Source organism: Mauremys mutica, chromosome 3, assembly GCF_020497125.1.
Source record: "Mauremys mutica isolate MM-2020 ecotype Southern chromosome 3, ASM2049712v1, whole genome shotgun sequence".
Taxonomy (NCBI): domain Eukaryota; kingdom Metazoa; phylum Chordata; order Testudines; family Geoemydidae; genus Mauremys; species Mauremys mutica.
The window spans coordinates 157,989,436-158,011,828 of NC_059074.1; the positions used below are offsets into that span (position 1 = coordinate 157,989,436).

General features: G+C 41.7%; 1 protein-coding gene across 5 annotated transcripts in view; it reads left to right on the plus strand.

Annotated features, from left to right (window-relative positions):
• Positions 1-3,840: 3,840 nt before the first annotated feature.
• The window catches only part of LBR (lamin B receptor), a 45,736-nt gene continuing 27,183 nt past the window's right edge, over positions 3,841-22,393 (plus strand). The window contains exons 1-7 of one of the 5 annotated variants that reach the window (XM_045010497.1): positions 3,841-3,996; positions 8,822-9,001; positions 13,452-13,640; positions 15,534-15,617; positions 17,055-17,229; positions 21,084-21,277; positions 22,174-22,228. In XM_045010497.1, coding sequence (XP_044866432.1) covers positions 8,837-9,001; positions 13,452-13,640; positions 15,534-15,617; positions 17,055-17,229; positions 21,084-21,277; positions 22,174-22,228 — 862 coding nt within the window. In that variant the 5' untranslated portion in view covers positions 3,841-3,996; positions 8,822-8,836. Of the gene's footprint in view, positions 3,997-4,536; positions 4,666-4,834; positions 4,879-8,821; positions 9,002-13,451; positions 13,641-15,533; positions 15,618-17,054; positions 17,230-21,083; positions 21,278-22,173; positions 22,229-22,393 lie in introns of those variants that run through there. The other 4 variants (XM_045010501.1, XM_045010498.1, XM_045010499.1 and 1 more) reach the window with 4 other exon arrangements.

Genomic DNA, 22,393 nt, shown 5'->3' on the forward strand with positions numbered 1-22,393 from the left:
TAATCCAACAGTAGATGTCTTAAAAAGTAAAATATGAACTAGTATAATTATAATTCTTACTTTGTCACCCCCACATATGACAATCCCTCTACCCCCCCGCCCCCAAGAAAGATAGATGTATTTTAAAAAGGCAGGAAATAATGTGTGATTCACACTTCCTCTTTGGCTCCTCGTCATATGGTGGGTCGAAATCAAGGTTGTGATTTTGACATTCAAAATCACTCATGAAATAAGTCAAAATGTATCACTTTACACAGATCTTCATCCTCCAAGGCAGCTACATTCCCCTGAAACAATGGAGCTGTCAACCTCAAAAGTCAATCTTATGTTACTCCTGGGGGAATTCTGTGCCACCACGCATGTGTAGAATTTATGTTCACCACAGATTTCTTTGTTTCCCTGCAGAAAAATGACTTTCTGATGGGAAATCAAAGGGAAGCCACAAAAGCAGTCATGTGACCCTCCTCAGCAGTATGTTTTGGGTGCCCAGGGCAGACAGCAGAGAGGTAAATCACTGTGCGGCAGGGTGGAACTGGGGAAGACACGGCTGGTGGCTCCTACCCTGCGCTAGGCTCAGCTGCTAGTTCCGGCTGGGCTGGGCAGGAGGGAACTTACTCTTGCCTTGCATGGCATCTGGGGCTGGGTCAGACCCACCCCTAGATTTCTCCCCCAGCTGTAGGAAGCTGTGCAAACTCTCTCTCCACCCCTGCGCTTCCTGCACCCATAGCTCCTCAGATGCAGAGGAAGGGATCCCTTTACAAGGAGCTGCTTCCCCATCCCCCGTGCATCCAGACCCCCTCATACCCACACCCTCCTGCTGAGCCTCACCCCTTCCTGGCACCCAGAACCCCCCTGACGAGCCCCACTCTGGACCACCCCCTCGCCACCTGCACCCAGATCCCCCCACACCAAGCCCTAACCAGCTGCACCTGGATCCCCACCCTACTGAGCCCCATTCCCTCTGCATCTGGACCCCCTTACTGAGTCTCCCACACCCAGATCCCTGTGTTGAGCTCTATTCACCCCACACTCAGACCTCCCCTTCTGAGCCCCAACCACCTACACCTGGACACCCCCCCCCCCGCAGAGTCCTATTACTGTTGCACTCAGAACCCCCCAGCAAGCCCCTGTGCATCCAGATCCCCCCTGCACCCGGATCCCCCACTGAGCTGCCTGCACCCAGATTGTCCCACACAGAACCCTCTCAACCCACAACTGGATTCCCCTACACTAAGCCCCTCCACACTTGGATCCTCCATTGCTGAGCCTGCCTTCCCACACTTAGTGCACCTGGCAGAGGGGCAGGGCTCTGGGGTGTTTCTGGGGCAGGCCCGGTCCTTGTGCTGTGTCAGGGTTGGGTGCAGCCTCACCACTACTCCATGTCCCAGGAGGGGGGGATGCAAAGCTATCTCCCATCTCTGTGCAGCAAGTGGCCTGTGCTCCCCAATGCCATGCTGGAGCCTCCACATTTATTTGACAAAGTTTGCAGAATTTTAAAATATTGTGCGCAGAATTTTTAATTTTTTGCCATAGAATGCCCTCAGGAGTATTATGTGCATCGGTGACAAAGTCTTTGCACCAAATGCCCATGAACCTGGAACTCCTGGAAGAGAAGCAGCATGACTACAAATCTCAGCTTCTTTAGAGGTAAATTATATTTTGGCTTAGCCTACCTGCAATAATATTCATTAAAAAATATCCAATTCCTGCAGATGGAAATGAAGGGAGAGAAAATTGTATCTTTGGCATTTAGGCAGTCAAACTCTGTAGTTAAACAAGGTGGTTGGGGTGGGGTAAGGTAATATCTTTATTGGACCACCCTCTGTTGGTGGAAAGGTCAGGCTTTCGAGCTTCACAGAGCTCTTCAGGTCTGGAGGAGGAAATTAGAGAGTGGGACATAAATACAAAGTGGGACATATTGTTAAGCATAAGGGATTCACACACACTGTAGGGGACCACTTCAAATGAAGTGGGATAGTAGGCAGCAGGGTGTGTTAAAAGTCGTTGTAATGGGCCATAAAATCAATTCTTGTTAAGTCTGTGGTTTTTGGGGTCCAGTAGAGTTATGGGTTCAAAAGACGAGATTGGGAACTAAGAGGTGTTGTGCAGGTATCCTTTGAGGATGAGGACTGAGAGGTCAGATATGAAGTGATTGCTTTGTGAAAAGTGTTTGCCTACAGATGATAGGGTGTTTTTTTTTCTTTAAAAAATTGTGTGTCTAATTCACCACACATGCAGCTCCACTATAGTTATAATACAGACAAGACTCAGGTGTTTCTAATACTGTGAGCTTTAGACAAGATTGTGTGTCTGATCACTGTCTCAATATAGCGTTTAGTATTACTTGAACTTTAGACAGTATTGCCAGTTCTTCTGATACTTGATGAGCTTATTATGGTTGCAGCCCACAGCCCAATGTGATTAAATGAGAATCAGTTAGGTACAGCCATGACGCGTATACCTTCTTGTGTACAATTTTATGAGGTACTAGTTTCCAAAAAGTAGAGCTCCTGGGGCTAGGAAGTTACCACATGACTGGGTGGTAAATAAAAACCTAGATGAATTAATGCCTATAACTTCTATACAGTCCTCAAACTTGGTTCTGAGTCAGAATTTTGGATGTACTTCCATCTGCTGCTGTGATGTACTGTTTAGAAAAGTGTTTAATACAAACGCTGTACAGAATGGAGTTAAATATGGAGCTAAAATGAGTGTCATATACAGCACTATTCCAGAGCTTTCCCTAAAACCATATTCCATCCCAAACCTTGTGTTCCTTTACTGGAACCCTTCCACATGCTTTAACTTGACGTAAACTACTTTAGCATGATGTATTTGTTTGTGAAGTTTTTCCCATGTGCTGAGATTGTCCCTCACCCTTGTCCATCGTCAGAGGATGTGGATAAAACCTATTAGTAAAATGCTTGTCAATCTTATGTTTTGGAACATTAGTGGAGAATAGGCCAAGCTCTGTTTGGGGAAATGAACCTGTTGCTGTCAAAAATGGTCAGCAATTGATACCCCTAAATCGGTACTTGGAATAATGCTAGTGCAGATGAGCAAACCACCTTTCTCTCCTGAAGATTTCAGATGTGTCTGTGCGGGGTTTTTTCTTTACATGAAAAAGGCCTGACCTACTCTTTGTCTCTGGGGAACAGGAACAGTTGTGTCTTATGTCTCTACATACAGTGTTACAGCTGCATCCATAGAGGTGCGCTGCTGCAGTGTATATCGTAAAGAGGCTTTATTGCTGACCAGAGTTGACATAAAAAATACCACCTCTGCAAGCAGCGTAAGTCTTTTCAACCAGTGAAACCATTTTCAGCGGTGTAGGTGTTTCCTCTCCCCTCCCTGAGTCAGTCTCCATTTCCCTTCCCCCTGGTTAGTGGCAGGTAGGGTTGGCAATTTTGGTTGGATATATTCCTGGAGATTTCATCACATGCCCTAATCTTTAACTCTTGGAGACTCCAGGCCAATCTTGGAGGACTGGCAACCCCAGTGGCAGGTGGGTGGCTCTGACAGAAGAGGGAATGAGGGAAAGGTGGAGGGTTTTTGGGGGGGATCTGGTGCTCTGGGCCGGAATCTGTGTCCTCCCCAGAATGAGGCAGGGCCCGGGAGGGGCTAGGATTTGAGTGTCCCGGTGAGCGAGGCTGAAGTTTCCCTTCCCCGAGGCGCGGGGACGAACTCGGACCTGCAGCTCCCTGCTGGCCTGGGGCAGCTCAGTCACTCGGAGGGCCCGACAGGGGCACAAACGGGTGGAACGCGCCACCGACTCGTAGCCAATTCCGCGTCTCGGTCGCGATTCAAACCCGGCGACCTGGCCAATGGGGACTGTTGGCGCCCAACAGCTCGCAGGAAGGGGCGGGGCTGCGGCCCTGTAACCGTCGCTCGGGGTGGTTGTTTTCGTAGCTCGTTGACGGTCCGGTCCGCGCGGCCCCGGCTCCTGCTGTGTCGCAGAGGCGATTCCGGCCAGGCCAGGTGGGGGCGGCAGCCCAGGTAAGGACCCGGGACTGAGGGCAGCCGGGGACCAGGACACACCCCCTCAGCGGCTTTCCCGGGAGGAAGGGCACCGTCCAGTCGCTTCCTCCCCTCCCCTCCCCCACGCTCCGGGGCCTTGCGATGCCGAGACGTTTCTCTCTGTGTTTCTGGGGGCTCCGTCCCCGACCTCTCTCGCTCGCTAACGTCCCGCCAGTGGCGTTCGCATCTCGGAGCGGGCGGTGACAGGTTCCGTTATCCGCCCTCGCCTCCCTTCTACACGGCGGGGGGCGGACAGTAACCGGGGGGGAGGCTCGTGGCGGGGGAGCCCCGCGACCTGACGCGTCCATGAAAACAGGCGTGTAGCGCCCTCCCCAGCGCGCGAGACTGGCCGGCTGCCCCGTGGGGCGAGGCGATGTCCGGGGGGACACGCTCCCCTGCACCCTGCGAAAGAGCCGGGCGACTGCTGAGTACCTCGCCTCTTCCGGGCTAACGAGCGAGGCGCGGGCGGGCTGAGGCCTGGGGCGCGCGGGACGCTGCGAAACAAACGAGCGAGACTTTACATCGCGCGCAAAAGCGGGGCTGCGGGGGGGCTGAAGAGGAAAGTGATAGTCACGGGATCGTTTCCTCTTCACCGTCCCCTCGCTTTACTCGCACTGCCGGGGAGGATTCCCGATCCACAAAACACACGTGAGATCTGTTGCATTTCCAGGGCGCGCTCAAGCCATTTATCACTGAAGCGTTTCTATCAAGTTAAATGGGAAAAGTTTAAATTATGACGTTTTCCCTCCATTGTGAATGCTTCTGGTTGAAAGTATATTTAAAGGGGACGAATGCGCATTTTCTTCTCTAATAGCTTCAAGATTTGCTTTGCAAAGGCTGACAGATTTTCTCTTCAGTTGGGTATTTAGTAGTTGTCAGTTATGGTCTTTGTCAGTTGCTTTTCAGTTTAAAATGTAAATGCTGTATAGAAATAAGGAGATGGAGTGGTGGTGTTGTCTTTTCTTCTTTCTTTTTTCTTAACACTGGCAAGAAAATATATATATTTTGGATAAGGCTGGTTTGAAAGATACTATGCAAAATACTTCTGTGGTAGTCACAAATTTTTTTTTTTTTTTTTTTTTACTTGACACCCAACTATTTACTATACTCTTTTGGTATATATAATATAAGGATAGTTAGATCAAAATGTTGTTTTGTTTTTGCTCTAAGCCTATTTATGTTTGCTTGCAAACACATTTTATTTTCCAAATTTTGTAAGTGCGTTAAACTATATGTAAACATGTATAATCTGACTTTTAAAAAATAGTATTTTACTCCTCTTAGTTCTTAAACAGTTAACTTGCTTATTCCATTCTTCCTAATCAAATCCTTACATTGGCACTATACAAATAATTCTAGATTGTAAGTATAATGATGATTAGGCCTGAACTTTTTGTGTTCAGTTTTTCTTGATTTAATGTGAAAGTGGTATGAGTGATGGTATGGGCAAACATAATCTCCTAGACCCCAATTGTACAAAAACTTACGTATGTGCTTAACTTTATGCACTGTGAGCACTTCTTCCATTGAAAGCTGTGCCTTAGTGAGTATTGTGGAGACCTTTTCCTAAAGGGTGATTTAAATATTATTTAAGTACTGTACAGTCCATGACCTGGAAACTGCACTGTGAAACTGTAAAATGCAAAAGGCAATTTGAAGAGCAGCTAGAGTACTCGTTGACCATAGGAGGATTGATGACACAACCTAGCATAGAGACAGCCACTCTTCATTAAAAATGTTCACCGCTGTTAGCAGTGGTGGGAACAGTAGTATGGACAAGGTCCCATTGATTGCTGATAGTTTAACTTAATCATGTCACCTAATCAGGTCCAGATTACACAATGGTTAAAATGGTGGTAGATGCCAGCATTTACGTGTTCAAGACAAACAGTGGAAATGGTGGTCCTAAAATTATCTGTCATAGTTTATTTTTACAGAGTGTTTTGAACATAAAAGCAGCAAAGAATCCTGTGGCACCTTATAGACTAACAGACGTTTTGCAGCATGAGCTTTCGTGGGTGAATACCCACTTCTTCGGATGCAAGAAGAACTTGCATCCGAAGAAGTGGGTATTCACCCACGAAAGCTCATGCTGCAAAACGTCTGTTAGTCTATAAGGTGCCACAGGATTCTTTGCTGCTTTTACAGAACCAGACTAACACGGCTACCCCTCTGATACTGAACATAAAACTAACTTCTCCTTTGTGAATACCTGCTGTTCCATTAGACATGACTACTGGCATGTTCTTCCGGATCTTCAAAGTATAGAGAGTCTCTCTTCACCTTCTGTCTTCTGAAAAACTCTCTCTCTCTCTTCTAGTATGCACAGCATAATGCACAAATGTTCAACTCTCCTCAGTGTTTCTCCTCAATATGGCAAAGCAGTGGGTTCCTTTGGAGTTCTCCCAACGTTTCCAAACAGGAAAAGATTTTTTCAGTTTTATTTCTCCCTTCAGTCCTGGTAGGGAGATGGGCTACTAAAGGATTCTGAGGGAAGAAAGTATTATTGGATGCTCATTCAGTGGTTCAGAAGGGCTATAGCTCTTTTTGCACTCCACAGCAGCAAGAGTGCAAGGACGTATTAAGTTATGTAAGGGTAACATTTTGGTGATAGGACCTGGTCTTTTGGAAATCATTTTCCTGCCACTTTCTCTCCTGATGTGAGGTATGACATAGCTAGTCCAAAGATCAGGTCAGTAAGAAGGGCAGGAGGCCTCCTGTATGTGTCCCTGTTGTGTTGTCTCTGAATATTCATCTGTTTCTCTAGATCACTTCATGCATGTGTCAGTCAGTACCAGAGGTAGCAGTGCCTCCTAACCAGCTCTGAAAGTTCTGATGGCTCTCTAATTTGAAAGCATCCTCAAGATCAGGGGTCGGCAACCTTTCAGAAGTGGTGTGCCAACTCGTCATTTATTCACTCTAATTTAAAGTTTCGCGTGCCAATAATACATTTTTAGACGGTCTCTTTCTATAAGTCTATAATATATAACTAAACTATGTTGTATGTAAAGTAAATAAGGTTTTAAAAAACGTTTAAGAAGCTTCATTTAAAACTAAATTAAAATGCAAAGCCCCCCGGACCAGTGGCCAGGACCCGGGCAGTGTGAGTGCCACTGAAAATCAGCTTGCGTGCCACCTTCAGCACCCATGCCATAGGTTGCCTACCCTTGCTCAAGATTCTCACCCCTTTTGGGCTATCAGCATTGGATCCTGAGCTCTCACAGAAAGAGGTGGGAGGTGGGATAACACAGAAAACAAATCCAATACCTTCAAATAAATTGGATTTGCAGTATTGGAATTAATGCAGTTTAACCATTCTTTTAGGGCAGCCTGGCGATACAGAGTATTAAATATTTTGTTCTGGCTCCCTCAGTATGTGTTTGTGTGGCCTTGTTTATTCTGCTGTTTTACCTGACCTTTATTGGTCTTTCTCAGGGATGCAGCAGAGTGGTTTTGCACATTCTGCCAATGCCAGTAGAACTTCTATTTTCTGTCCACCTCTCTTGAAGCATATGATCAGTGTGACATAACCCTATAAACCTTTTTACCACACTGTCCACTGGCTTTACTCAGCAGTGCGGTGAAGTGATCTTGTCCATACTACTAGCATGACTTATCATTCAAATAACTGGAATCTGAAGGTAGGGATCTGTAACTCCCTTGATTGTGGCATCCATGAACTCAACAAAAGTGAAGATTACCTGAAATAGGAAAGTCCTGGAATTGATTATTTTATTCTAGGACTTCAGTCAGATGGTCTCCTATGTTGGAATAGTGGAGAGAAAACAAAATGAACATTTGGTTATATCTCAGGCTGCATAATTAAGAAAGGTCTACACAACCTTAATTTGGCCCCTTTGGGAGGAATATATGCATTATGATAGTCTTTAATTACATAGAATATCAGGGTTGGAAGGGACCTCAGGAGGTCTTCTAGTCCAACCCCCTGCTCAAAGCAGGACCAATCCCCAGACAGATTTTTACCCCAGTTCCCTAAAGGGCCCCCTCAAGGATTGAACTCACAACCCTGGGTTTAGCAGGCCAATGCTCAAACCACTGAGCTGCTCCAGGCCAATGGGAGTGCAGGAAGCGTCGCGAGTCGAGGGACATACTGGCCGCTGCTTCCAGCAGCTCCCATTGGCCTGGAGCAGCGAACCGCGGCCAGTGGGAGCCGCGATCGGCCGGACCTGTGGACGCGGCAGGTAAACAAACCGGCCTGGCCCGCCAGGGGCGTTCCCTAAATAAGCGGTGTCCCAAGTTTGGGAAACACTGATGTACACCATAGAAAAACCCATGAGGAAATTTTAATAATTCTCTCTTCACAGCAGTTTCAATAATGTGCATTAAATAAGACATGAGGCAGTATGTCATTCAATGAGGATAATATAGCTGCTCATTCAGTGAGTACCACCTAGCTTGTGCATTGAATGAGAGAGGGATCTTGTGGAAAAAATAGTTTGTGATCATGTTATTAAGGACTATATCATATATTCTCTGGGGGAGACACAGATTAAAGTTGCGTAAGCAACCTTAATTCTGGTATTTCCTAAATTCTGAGTGCTTGACTTGGCAATCTTAATAATGTTCTTTTAAAATAGGTATTTTATTTTGGTGCATGATATGGATAACACATGTAGATTCAACAGATTTGGAATGCTTTATTTTTGCATTCCAGAATAGACCATCACAATTGTGCTTCTGTACAAAAAGATTGGGGGTGGGGGAAAGGTGGGAATGAAGGCCTGGCTTAAATTTGTTGTTTGATGTAAAAACTTTTTTTTTTTTTTTTTTTTTTTAATTTAAGGATTCTTTTTGGAAAATGCCAAACAGAAGATTTGCGACTGGTGAGGTGGTGATGGGTCGTTGGCCAGGAAGTGTCCTCTATTATGAAGTACAAATAACTAGCTATAATGACCTCACTCACCTTTACACTGTACAATACAAAGATGGAACTGAGCTTGAGTTGAGGGAAAGCGATATAAGGGTAAGTGTTCATCTATATAATTAACAATATTTAGAATCCATATTGAAGTCTTGACTAAGTTCATAATGTGTACTATATTAAAAGTTTTAAAAACCGTGATCCAATTTGCTATCTAAAAAACTTGGTGATACATTTTGAAAATGAAGGCCCAGGCCTGCAAGTATTCCCCAAATAGAACTCCCATTAGAGGATTGTACCACACAATTGTGGAATTGCCTACAGAGCTGTTAGCTAGATGTTAAGTAGATTTTTGTTAAGTAAGCCAATTTAAAAAAACAAAATCTAAATTTGTTTAAAATACCCTTTTTTAAATACTATGTACAGAGCAATTAAAAAAATACTCTTTTCGTAAGGGTATTCTGCTCCAGTGACGACTAGTAGAGTCCTTAGGGATGATGAGAATAACACCATACATGCTAAGGCCCATCCTTCTCCTCCTTACTCTGTGCCATGTACCTGCTACTTGTCTCTTAAATTTGTTCAATTGCTATTACTTGTGAATGCCTTCCTGTAGGGCCTGCCTATGAGTTTCCCTTGAATGTAATATCCATGTGCTAATGCATGAGACAGGAAGTCAGCTGACATCAGCAGAATGCTAAAACTGAATAGACACAAAGTGCTGTCAAATGCATAAAGTAAACTGGGAGGAAGAAATTTCCATTATAGTATTACAGATAGAAGGTACAACCTTTTTAGATGTAGTTTTTAAGTTGATGGTACTTTAAGATACTTCTTAATCTTGACCCTTACATGCGAGCTGCAAAAGAATGGAAGGAAGTATACTTCCTTCTCTTTTTGTGTGTGTGTGTGTTTGTTTTTTTGATGTGTAAAGGCTTGAAAGGTGTTTTTTAAAAAGATCTTTCAGATGGTAAGCCTAATTTTTAGATAGCAATCTTGTCTTCTGTGGTTGGCTGTGTTGCACAAGAAAAAATGAGATTCTGAATTCTCCACTAGAGATGGTAATTGTGGTTATGTATTATAGACTTGGATGAGGCTATAATGGATGAACTATGTTGAATTGTACTCTCTGTTGAAGTCTTAAATAGTCTAAAGTGGGTGAAAGATGAAAGAGAGGTCATTTAAATTTATAAGCAAGTTATTTAAAATAGCTGCTCAACACCAAAGAGTCAAAGGAATTATGTGAACTCTTTTTGTTCAAATGAAAATCTGTTTGTTAGAGGTTTCTTATGGCTCCTGATGAGGTTAGAGTTGTTTTTAGACAGAAAAACATGTTTAAATTATAGGAAGCGTGTGTATGAGGACTAATGAAAACTTGTTCCGTTCAGTTTGAGGACAAAGTTGTTCTCTATTCTAAGCACTGCTTTTCTGAGCAACATTTAGCAATTTTGATAATGAAGGGAATAAAAATCTGCAGCACTATCATGGTTTTCACCACCACTCTTGGGACAAAGAAACTCCTCTCTTTCCTGATCCTGAAATATGTTCAGATCAGGTGAAGAGAAGGGACCAGAGATATTAACATCTCCTTGACTGTGTCCTGAACAAGTCCTGAGAAGAGAATTTAAGGTTTCTACTACTGGTCCCTTCCTAATCAGTTTTTTCCATAATCTTTATCACTTTTCTACTTGTCTAACTAGGTTGGTTTTACCCAAGTACGACAGATATGCCCTTGCAATACTTTGCTATGCCAGGGGCAAAGTAGAAGTGATGGGTAAAAATTTGTCTTGCCCCCAGATTAGGTATCTGAATTTTGTGCTAAATACTGTACAAGTGATTATTTTTTTCCAGAAACTGAACAAATATCAAATGCTGTATTTTTAAAAATCTTTTACTCATCTTTTTGCCTCTCCTGTGTGTGTATGATCTGTCATCTTATGAAGCAGGATTGAATTTGAGAAACAAAACCTGAAAGCTATAAAAAGAGTATTTGATGCCATCTGAGTCACTGCCCAGCAAAGGTTTTTCCCCCTATAAAAGACTATGCAAATGGGAAATAAGGGAGGCTATTAAAATGAAAGTTTACTTATTTTTAAAATGTTTTAACACTCTTCTTTATGTGCATTTTAATACATCTTAAAAGGATTTGTTTGCTGTATGTTAGAGCCTCTGGCAACAGAACCCTGAAAACAACTGATTTGTAAGAATAAGAAACGTAACAAACAGGATACTGTTTAAGTTAACCTAAAATCTTAATCTGTTTCTCACAACAGAGCTTCACATTGATGAATTACAGGTCCTTACTTTCCTTGTGTAAACTTAGATGATTTGTGTGACCACTGAACTGAGTGGGAATTTTCTCAGTCATCAGGTAGGGCCTTGGATGTGTTTGAATAGAGTTTTGCTCCCAAGTGGTGGGGTTTAGATTTAACAAATTGAAGCAAAACAATATTCAGTACATTGATCAAAAAAATCTCAAAAGCAATGTCCTCACCTTAAAAGTCTTTTATACTGACTATCCTCCAACTTGAGCACCTCTATTGACTATAATTGAAGAAGTAGGCAGGTCCCCAAGCCATTGAGGATAAAATTTCCAAATAGTTCCCAAATGACTTAAACATTTAAATTTTTACTGAAAGTCAGTAGGATGTAGGCCTCTAAATCACTGTGGCCTTGTCATCATTATCAAAGACAAGTGGTTTTTTAATGCAAATTAGAAAATTGAGTTAGCGTAGGCTACCAACTTAACCTGTTAAATTGTGTGAAAGCTACAGATTACCTTGTCTTCACTAGGATTTGACATCAAATAGCCTTATTTGAGTGAGGTAATGTCTACACTGGCAATTGAATGACAAAACTCTCTCCCGCCCTGACAAACATTTTGCTGGTGACAAGCGCCAGTGTGACCAGCGCTTTGTCGGCAGGAGAGCTGACAAAGAACGGCTACACTGTGTGCCTTTTAGCTGCATGGCTGTAGCGACACGGCCATGTCGCTCGAAGCTGTGTAGTGTAGACGTAGTTTTAGACATACAATCTTAGGTGCTGTTGAAAACTTTACCCTTACAGTTTTATATGTGAAAAACAATATCTTAAACTCCATCCAGAAACTAATGTGGATCCTGAAACATTGGTGTTATGTGTTCTTAGTGAGAAATACTGCTTTTTAAATTGGCTGACACATTCTACAGCACTCTGTTTCCAGGTTGACTTAAAGTGTGTTGCCTTGTGCAAAACACACTGCAGTAATCTAATCGTCGGGTGATAAATGCAGAAGTAACAGAGTTCACATCTGAATGAAGTGGTTTCAGTCTCCTGGTCAGATATAGATGAGTCTTCCTCACCACAGCTGCTAATAAGATCATTGAGCAGCAGCTGGGAATTCAACCATACCGTCACAATGCAAACTTTAACAATTAGTAGGCACACACCTTACATTAAAGGGAAGATAATTGTTGTCATGTCATATTTTATAGTTGCTTCTCCCAGATTACCTTAGTTTTATTTTAGACTGAGGTCTAGTCTACACTGTAAACTTACATGGGTATAACTATGTCACTGAGGGATGTGAAAAATCCACATCGCTGAGCAATGCATTTATACCAAGCTAACTTCTGGTGTAGACAACGCTATGTTGAGGGGAGGGCTTCTCCTGTCAGCATGTTAATCCACCTCAATGAGAGGTGGTACGTCTGTCAATGGGAAAAGCTCTCCTGTTAGTGTAGTAGCATTTTTGCTGAAGTGCAACAGCTAGGTCTCATCCATACCTCTAATCTCTACAGTCTCAGGGAGAAGCCATCCAACAGAACTGGTTGGACTGATGACAGTGAATAGAGCTGGGTGGTATCAGCATACTGAAAGTACTGTATTTCAGTTTTCTTCAGGGACCTGTGTACACACTGAACAACAGGGGAAACAAGTTAAAGTTCTGTAGAACTCAATAAGAGAGTACTGATGGCAGAAAATTTCCGAATACTGTTCTCTGCAGTATCTGAGACAAGATCTCAGAAGGCAGCCTGTTTATTCCTGCTGGGATTGTTAGAAGAGTCAGTGGGATCATAGGCAGCTGACATGAACACCTTGATCTTTACTGCTTCTAGAAGGAGCATATATTACAATGTTGTTAGTGCAGTCTCTGTGCTATACCCAGGTCTGCACCCAAATTTGGCAAGGGTTAAGGAGACCTGAAGCAACCAGATACTCAAGCCTGTCTTGCTTCAGTTGCTTCAGTATTAACCAGTAATGGAAGAATAGGGACTAAATACTAATGAGATTGTCCCTCCATCTTGGTCTTGTGGAATGTTAGCTGAGTAGGGAAGCTTTGCATTACCACAGTCTCTGCTCAATTACTAGAGCTGAAAATTGAGTCCCTTTGAGTCCTAAATTTACTACAAATATTTAAACATTTTTATAGGTATTAGATGTTTTCAATGGTACAAATATATATTGAGAAATAACAGCTAAAATTACTGTCTAATTGTATTTTTATGACAATTTATTCTTTCATTTAGCAAAAACTTTACAAATCATATTTAATGTGTCCTGTTTCTTTCAGTCTGTATCATCATTTAAACCTCGAAAAAGCAATTCTTCCTCAAGTTCTCCTTCCAGACGCAGTGGTAGCAGATCCAGATCTCGTTCTCCTGGTCGGTCAGCAAAAGGCAAACGTCGTTCTTCCTCCCAAAGCAGAGAATCTAGAGATGAGAAAAAGAAAACAGTTCGGGAAACTAACTTAACTCTTCTGGTATTGGATTAATTTCTGATTGAGATCTGTCTACTTGCACTGATATGTACTGTGTTCTATAAACATGTATAGTCTCAAATGACATTTTTTTAGAGGAGTAAAACCTTTGAAGATTTGGATCTGTGGGTATGTCTAGATTTAAAGAAAAAATTAATAGTACTGTAAATACAGTTTGAAACGCCCTTCCCAGTTGCTATTATAAGCATAGTATTGCTTATGGTCAGGGCCTGGCTGCAGAATTGTGCTCAGGAAGCTCCACTTTCATTTTAACAAAATAAGTTTCTTAGCTTACATGGGTATGAAACTTGAAAATGTAAACCAAGTGTAAAGAGATGCAGTAATACCTCCTTGAATTTGCACAGAACTTGAAGCACTAGTTCTAAGAGGTTTGAACTGCACCACTTATCTTAATGGTTGCTAATATTGAAATCTAAAGATGAATATCTGTGGCACACTGAAAATGTGGAGATAAAGTCAAATTTAGTATCAAAACAAACAGGTGCAGCAGTATTGATTATTTTCACATTTAATTAATTAAAAACCTGTATATTAAAAATTTATCTGAAGCTACTGCAGAAAGTTGGGATTTTGGTGCAGAATTTAGGACTAGCTTGCTGTGAAGTATATGTGGCCTTGCCTATGTGTGAGGTTGCATAAGTGTTTTCATTATAAAGGATCATTTTCTGATAGCTTTTAACTGTCAAACTTTTGGCTTTCAAGCTGAAATTTTGCACGTTTGTTCTAACCTGGAAGTGAATTTGTGTTGAAAATTTTGATTAAAAATGGACCAGCAGCTTTTGAGAATGAAGGTTAGCAGGGGTGACACATGTCTGCTTTATAAGAACTTTGTTTTGAAGTGCTTCAGTGAGGAGATGGGAACTTGAAATAAGGCTGGGACATAGTTTCTAGTTTAAAAATGTGCCTTTCACTGATCCATTAAAATTATTTTTCATTTGGCTGAGTTATAACCCCTTAAAAACATACAGTGGTTTGTGCTCTGGATTTTGTTTTATAATCACCTAATTTTCTACCTTTCAGGTGACTTAAGCTACGCCCTGGGCCTTTGTTGGCGACATGCCCACATGTTGTGTTTCTAATGACTTGTGGCCCACAATTCTCCTTCTGTGCATGAAGGTCCTCATGGGCTTAACAGTGGGGTTTAAACTTGCTTAAAGCTTAGGAAGCAGACATTTTGATCACTGGCATGATAGGAGTGACTCGCTCCTGAAGAATTCATAATTTTGGTCTGTTTCCCTAGCTACAGGCAGGCTTTTCTGAGCCTCCCTGCTGTGAAGCAGAAACTGAAACCAAAACCAAAATTTTATTTCATCAGTTAGATTTTTCCAGAGCTGTGTAGCCAGACTTCAGATTTGTCTGAAGGACATATTTGGCTCCTATTTTTTTACTATGGAAAAGTATAATGTTAAATGGCACCTTTTTGACTTGGCAGGTCTGCTCCTTTTGCAGAAGAAACAATTTCGGGAGAGTGAATTAGCTTGCGTAACAAAATGGTTAAATGGACACACTTTTTGTAATTGACGTTTCAATTCACTGAGTTAAAAGTGACTTGGGAACTGCACCTTCCTCTGAATTCTCCCAACTTACCCTGTTTTACTATTGCATTTTCTTACTCTTAAAGGAATTCTCTCCCCTTTTTCCTTTGACTCATCCAAACAGTGGAGATTGCATTTACTCATTTTCAAAAAATGCTGCCAGGTGCACAAAGTAAACAAATGGGGAGGGATAACAAAACACCTTCTCTATTTTTTTCAATTATACTAGTCTACTGTTGTGACAGATACCTCTGTCAGTAAATACTTTTTAAATTATTCATTATGTACTTATTTTAATTCAATGGTAGCATTTAAAAATTCACTTTCTTTTTCAAACTAGAAACTGAATGAGAACAACACTAGCAGGTATAATGGTGAACCTGATAGTACAGAAAGGAATGATACTTCCTACAAAATCTTACAGGTAAGAGAGCTAAGAACTGTATATCTTATGGCCACAGTAAATCTGCAGCATTACCAGAAAAAAGTGTTTGTTACAGTAACTCCTTGCTTAAGGTTGTAATGTTTCTGAAAAATGCTACTTTAAGCGAAACGATGTTAAGCTAATCCAATTTCCCCATAAGAATTAATTTAAATGGGGGGGGGGGGGAAGGGGGAGAGTTAGGTTCCAGGGAAATTTTTTTTGCCAAAGACTAAATTTTTTATATTTTTTTATACACACACACACACCCACACACCAATGATGATTGTGAAGCTTGGTTGAGGTGGCAGAGTCAGATGGTGGGGTATTTCCCAGGGAATGCCTTACTGCTAAATGATGAACAAGCACTCGGGTGAGCCGTCAAGGGTTAACACGTTGTTAATGTAGCCTCACCCTTTACAAGGCAGCATGAATGGAGAGAGGGGAGACAGCATGGCAGAGAGAGAGACACACACACAGACTGTGTGTGTGAGAGAGAGAGATGCGCATTGCCCTTTTAAGTACACTGCCCCCACTCTTAAGTACACTGCCTTTTAAAGTAGATCAGCAAGTTGAGACAGCAGCTGCTGCCAGCAAGCTCCCTCCCTCCTGAGCCCTGTCATGTTCCCACCTGCTTTGTGGAGATGGGGGGCAGGAGTGGGGAGAGGAGGACACCCTGACATTAGCACCCCTCTTCTCTCTCCCTCCTCCCGGTGACCAGATGTCCCGATAATATTTGGGGCTTTGTCTTATATAGGTGCCTATTACCCCCTGTCCCGATTTTTCCTTGCTATCTGGTCACCCTACCCCCTCTGCACAGCAAGCAGGAGGCTTCCGGGAGCAGCTCCAAGTCAGAGGGCAGGAGCAGCACATGGCAGTTGCGGGAGGGACAGCTAACCTGCTGGGCAGCTGCCATATAGGGAACTTAGGGGAGCAGGGAGCTGGTAGGGGGGCTGCTGGTCCACCCTGGTTCCAAGCCCCCACCAGCTAGCTCCAATGGGTTGCTCTTTCTGCAAGCAGTGGACAAAGCAGGCGGCTGCCAAACAATGTTATAAGGGAGCATTACGCAACTTTAAATGACCATGTTCTCTAATTGATCAGCAGTGAAACAATATTAACTGCTGCTTTTTAAAATAATTTCTTCTGGCAGGGGAAGGTGGTTGTTTAGGATAACACTCATCTGAAGGGAGGACTAGGGCTTGTAGAATTGGAAAGGGTGGAAACAAAGCAGACAAGTGCGGCGGGGAGGGAATATTAAGCAGAATGTTTGCCTTTTGGCTGTCTTCTATTCTACTGCTAATATAGTTGAATACCTTTTAACGGGGGAAAAATGCATTGTACTTCAGTGCTCAAATCTGAGTAATGTTCTCTTGATTACACCACTCTATAGAATAAGACATGATAATTGTTTGGTTTTTGTAACCTTTTGTTCTTTATCAGCAGAAAGTTGAATCAGAGCTAGAAATTGGGCATGTGCTTGACAAGTACACCTTACATCCAAGAAGACAGAAGAAAAAGGAAGAAATATTTTTGGAAGAGAGAGTGTTTGAGACAGCAAAAACTACTGAAAAAGTATCAACAGAAACAAAGGAGCTAGAGTTTGGTGGAAGAATTGGTATGTATATTAACAATAGTGATAGTCACTGATTTATTTTTACTTGATATCACGTTGCCATTCTCAAAGATTCCCCCCCCCCCACACACACACATTGGGGTCATTCATCTGGTGCTAGTGTATCTTGTTTGGCTTTGGTGACATTGATGCCTCACATTTGGTTCTGTTTGACCTGCTGTGAGACAGATGAGTGATTATCATGATCTTTCTCCTTGAAGTTACTAGAGTAAGCATCTTTAAATTTCATAATTTGAAAAGCCAGTTGTCTCAAACTCAGATATTCCACCTTTTTGGAGAACTACTGAAGGCAAATGTACTTTGTACTTCAATGGAATCAATATGATCATTTTATTTTTTTAAAAAGCCAATTGGAAAGTAACTGGGTTTAATGCTGTGAAAATAAAACAAGGAAAATTTTGGCTGAATAATGAGAGGTCAGTGATTTCTGACCATTAGTTGATTGAAATCTGGAATAGATTGCAAAGGGAAATAGTGGAGTACCATTGTGTTAGGACACTGGGTATTCAATCTTACATTCTTTGTTATCACAGAAGTAGCCCTTTGGGGTTAAAACTAGAGAGGACAAACCTAGACAAAAATCCATGAGAGAAACAATCTTGCATTTAGTTCTGTGAATACAGACACCTGTAATGTGAGACACACATTTTCACACTGTGCCTATGCTAACCACCACTGCCTGTTGCGTGTGGCTACTTATTTATTAATTTATACAACATACTGTATGTGGACACAACCCTCGAATAAATCCCTTTGTATCTATAGCTGTATGGTGAACTCCTTTTATTAGCAGTATTGGTAGGTAAGCAAGTCTATGGGGGAAAAAAAGAGTTCAGGAGAATTGGCAGCTTTTTACAGATATATCCCAGTGCAGGGGAAGATAGGAAGTACGGTAAAAGACCACGCTGGCTTAACCAGGAGCTCTCTTCTGTTGGCATAGAGCGGCTACATAAGCAGTCTTACAGCGGCTCAGCTGCATCGGTACAGCTGTAAGCTTGTCATGTCTACAGTAGCCTAACTTAGACATGTTAGTTGACTTCAGTCAGCAGGGACTGATGAAATACATGCTATAATATTTAAGGAACTGGCTGAAGAGATCTCTGAGCCATCAGCAATCATTCCGAACCTGTGGAGGATGGGAGAGATCAGAGAGCAAATATAATACCTGTGAATAAAAGGGGGAATAAGGACAACCTAGGAAATTATAAACCAGTCATCTTAACTTTGGTACCTGGAAGGATAATGGAGCAAATAATCAAGTTGTGAGTTCCTAGACGACAAGGTGATAAATAATAGCCAACTTTGGTTTGACGTGATTTGTTCTTGACAAATCCATCTAATATCCTTTGACAGGGCAGCGAGCCTTGTGGATGGGAAGAAGAAGTAGATTTGATATCTCAGCTTTAATGAGGTTTTTGATACTGTCTCACATGCCCATCTCATAAGCAAACTAGGGAAATATAGCCTAGACAAACGTACTATGAGGTGGGTGCACAACTGGTTGGAAAATCACACTCAGAGTAGTTATCAATGGTTCACAGTCAAGCTGGAAGGGCATATAGAATTGAGTCCTGCAGGAATCTGTCCTGGGTTCTATTCAATATCTTTTCAAATGATTTGGATAATGGCATAGAGAATAATGCTTATAAAATATATGGATGATAGCAAGCTAGGAGGGGTTGGAAGTGCTTTCGAGGACAGGATTAGAATTCAAAATTATCTTGACAAACTGGAGAAGTGGTCTGAAATAAACAGGATGAAATTCAACAAGGACAAATGCAAAGTACTACACTTCGGAAGGAATAATCCATGGCACTGTAGCAGGATTTCAGACCGTTGGGGAAGAACGCCCCCTTTTGGTGAATGTGGCTTCTCGCAGTAAGGGTGGGGAGGCCTACCAGACAGAGATTAGGGAACTTCCCTTGGCCTCAGAGTGGTGGGAGCTAGCAGCTAGAGTCTATGGCTGCCCTTGGCCTCAGGGCTGTGGGGCCTAGCATTAGGCTAGGGGGACCTGGGCCCATCCTACTCAACCAGATCCCAACCCAATGTCCTGCGGAACCAGTAGTCCTGGCTTCAGGCTTAGGTCCCTTGCTCAACAAACATGTTCCCTGGACCACTTCCTACTGTTGGTCTTGGATCCTGTAGTTCCTTCAGGGTTAGCAGCCTTCCACCTCCCACATTCTCCGCAGTCGACTGGGCTCTGCAGGCTGGAGCTCTAGCAGCCCCCTGGCAGGAGCCTGCAGCATGCATCTGCTTTTCTCCTCAGTCAGCCCAGATTGAGCTGAGCTGTGACCTTTTATATACTGCTTCCAGATGGAGTATGCCCGGAGGGGAGTGGGGTGTGACCTCCTGAGCCCAAAGTACATGGTTAACCCTTGCGGGGTTGGTACACCCCCTCACATGTGCACATACAAAATGGGAAATTACTGTCTAGGAAGGAGTATTGTAGAAAACGATTTGGGAGTTATTAAACTTGTGATCTACTATAAGAGTCAACACTGTGTAATACTGTTGAGAAGGGGGGAAAAAAAAAAAGGCAAAAGTTGTGTGATGTACTAGCAGGAGTGTTTTATGCAAGACATGAGAAGTAATTCTTCCATTCTGCTCAGCAGTGATAAGGCCTCCACTGGAATACTGTGTTCAGTTCTGGGCACCACTCTTCGTAGACAGTCCAGAGGAGAGCAACAAAAATGTTTAAAGGTCTAGAAAACAAGACCTACAAGGAAAGACAAAAAAATTGGATTAGTTAAATCTGGAGAAGAGAAGGTTGAGGGGGGACATAACTGTCTTCAAGTATGTAAAAGAATTGTTATAAAAAGAGAGGTGATAAGTTGTTTTCCTTATCCACTGAGGACAGGACAAGAAGTAATGAGCATAAACTGCATCAAGGACATTTAGGTTAGACATTAGGCAAATGTCCTAATCGTAAAGGTAGTTCATCATTGGAACAAATTACCAAGGGAGGTTGTGGAATCTCTGTCATTGGAGGTCTTTACAAACAGGTTAGACCAACACCTCTCAGGGATATTATAGATAATACTTAGTCCTGCCTCGTCTATGGATGAGATGACCTATTGAGGTCCTCTCCAATCCTACCTTTCTATGATTCTATTTTTTTGTCTTTTGCTTGCACTGTGTGACTAATCAAGATAATCTGTCTCCACTGGCACTGGATCTAATATTCTAAATTAACCTGTCAGCTGCTATCCTTAAATAAAGAGTCTAGATGAAAACACAGTGATCTTAAAATTACACAATCTAATTACATTGAACCTAGTTTAAATTAAAAAAAAAATTACACTGACCAATTTCACAACTGGTTGAATTGGCAGTTTTAAGATTCCCTGTCTTAAAAGCAATTTATTTATCTAAGGTTATGGAATTCTTTGTTTATCATAGTCTGTTTCTAGAGGGAGTTTTGCTCTAAAACAGCAACACCAATTTATAGAAATGCCAGTTTAGATAATTTATATATGGTTTTACATTATAGAATTTTTTTACCACCCTCTTTCTGGTATTAAGGTAACTCTGGAGTGAGTGGTTTGTTTACAGAACTCCCCTTTTTTAAAAACAAACTAACTATGTAGCATGGTATTTTTTAAAAAAATTGGCACTTATTTAAGATGATTATTCCACTTGTAGCTAACACAGCCATTGTAAACACATGGTAATCTTTGATAGCATTACATGCAATTGTTTGTTTTATCAAATAAGTGTTTATCCTTGTATGAAATAATTTATGAGTTTATTAATCTACAGATTGAAAATTGCTGTTCTAATGGGATGATTTTATTTTCCAAGTTTATCTTTTACTGTTGTGTGTTTTTTGTTTACAGGGGCCTTCTGCATGATATTTTTCCTGCCTGCCACTGTATTTTATTTGCTGTTGATGTGCAAACAGGAAGATCCCAGTGTTATGAACTTCCCTCCTTTGCCAGCATTTGACAGTTTATGGGAGACCAGAGTGTTTGGTGTCTTTCTTCTGTGGTTCTTTCTTCAAGCTCTGTTTTCATTACTGCCAGTTGGAAAGGTAAACTTCTAGTAGTAAATGTGTTCTGGAGGGTTTTGTGGACTGGGTTGAAAGAAGGTTTGATTCCATTATTTGAAATACTGTTAATTAACCAATAACTATCTATTTATCAATACTATATTGGAATATAACTACTTCAGATTTGTTGAAAGCTTAAATTACACAACTGCCATCCTGAAAACCCTTGCTGACAAAAGTCTGATTTCTGGTCATATATCCCAGTACTTTGATCATTTAGGTATCAAGTAGTAAAATGGACTTGATGCACTGATAGAATCCTAGAAGAATGTCATATGGCAACTTTTGAGCATATACATTTTTACCAGCTTCTGTTACTGAGTTTCTATTTGGTTCCATCACTACATCAAATAGTTATTATTCTGTGTAGCTCAAAAGTTTGTCTCCATGAACAGAAGAAGTTAGTCCAGTAAAAGATATTACCTCACCTACCTTGTCTCTATTTAAAAAAAAAAAAAAAAAAAAAAGGCATGAAAAGTAGTCTTAGGTATTGAACCTGCTCCTGACTCCCCTTGTAAACCCCATTTTCCTATTTTATTTTCCCTTTTCTAAATGACCCTCCCTGCTCTTTGTGGGAAAATACAAAATAAATGGGAAGCTTACTGAAGGGAAGCTGACATTATACTTTGTGCATTTGACAATACTTTCTGTAAACTAATTAAGTGATGGGAAGAATAGACTTGCTAGCTTTCATTTTTTAATCTCAGTTGTTGCTATTTACTACAGAAGGTAGAAAAATTTTAGAAAGGAGTAAGATTTTCAAGTTGATGGCATGCCTCTAGTTGACGATCATGACTGAATGTCATGTTGACAAATTAAATTGTTTTAATCAAGTTTTTAAAAAAAATCAACTAGCCTTTTATCCTTTCTCTTCTAAGGTTATAGAAGGAATGCCACTTTTGAATGGAAGAAGGCTACAGTACAGAATAAATGGTAAGTGTGTTCAATAGTCTCCTTTGAAATTTGTCTAATCTGTGACACTCCGCTTTAATTAGCTCAGTGCCACAGGTTAATTAAAATACACATAGTGTAGTATTAGTGGGGAAAAGTTAGATGTTTTGTGAATGTTTCATGTGCCCGGTACAATCTTCATAATGG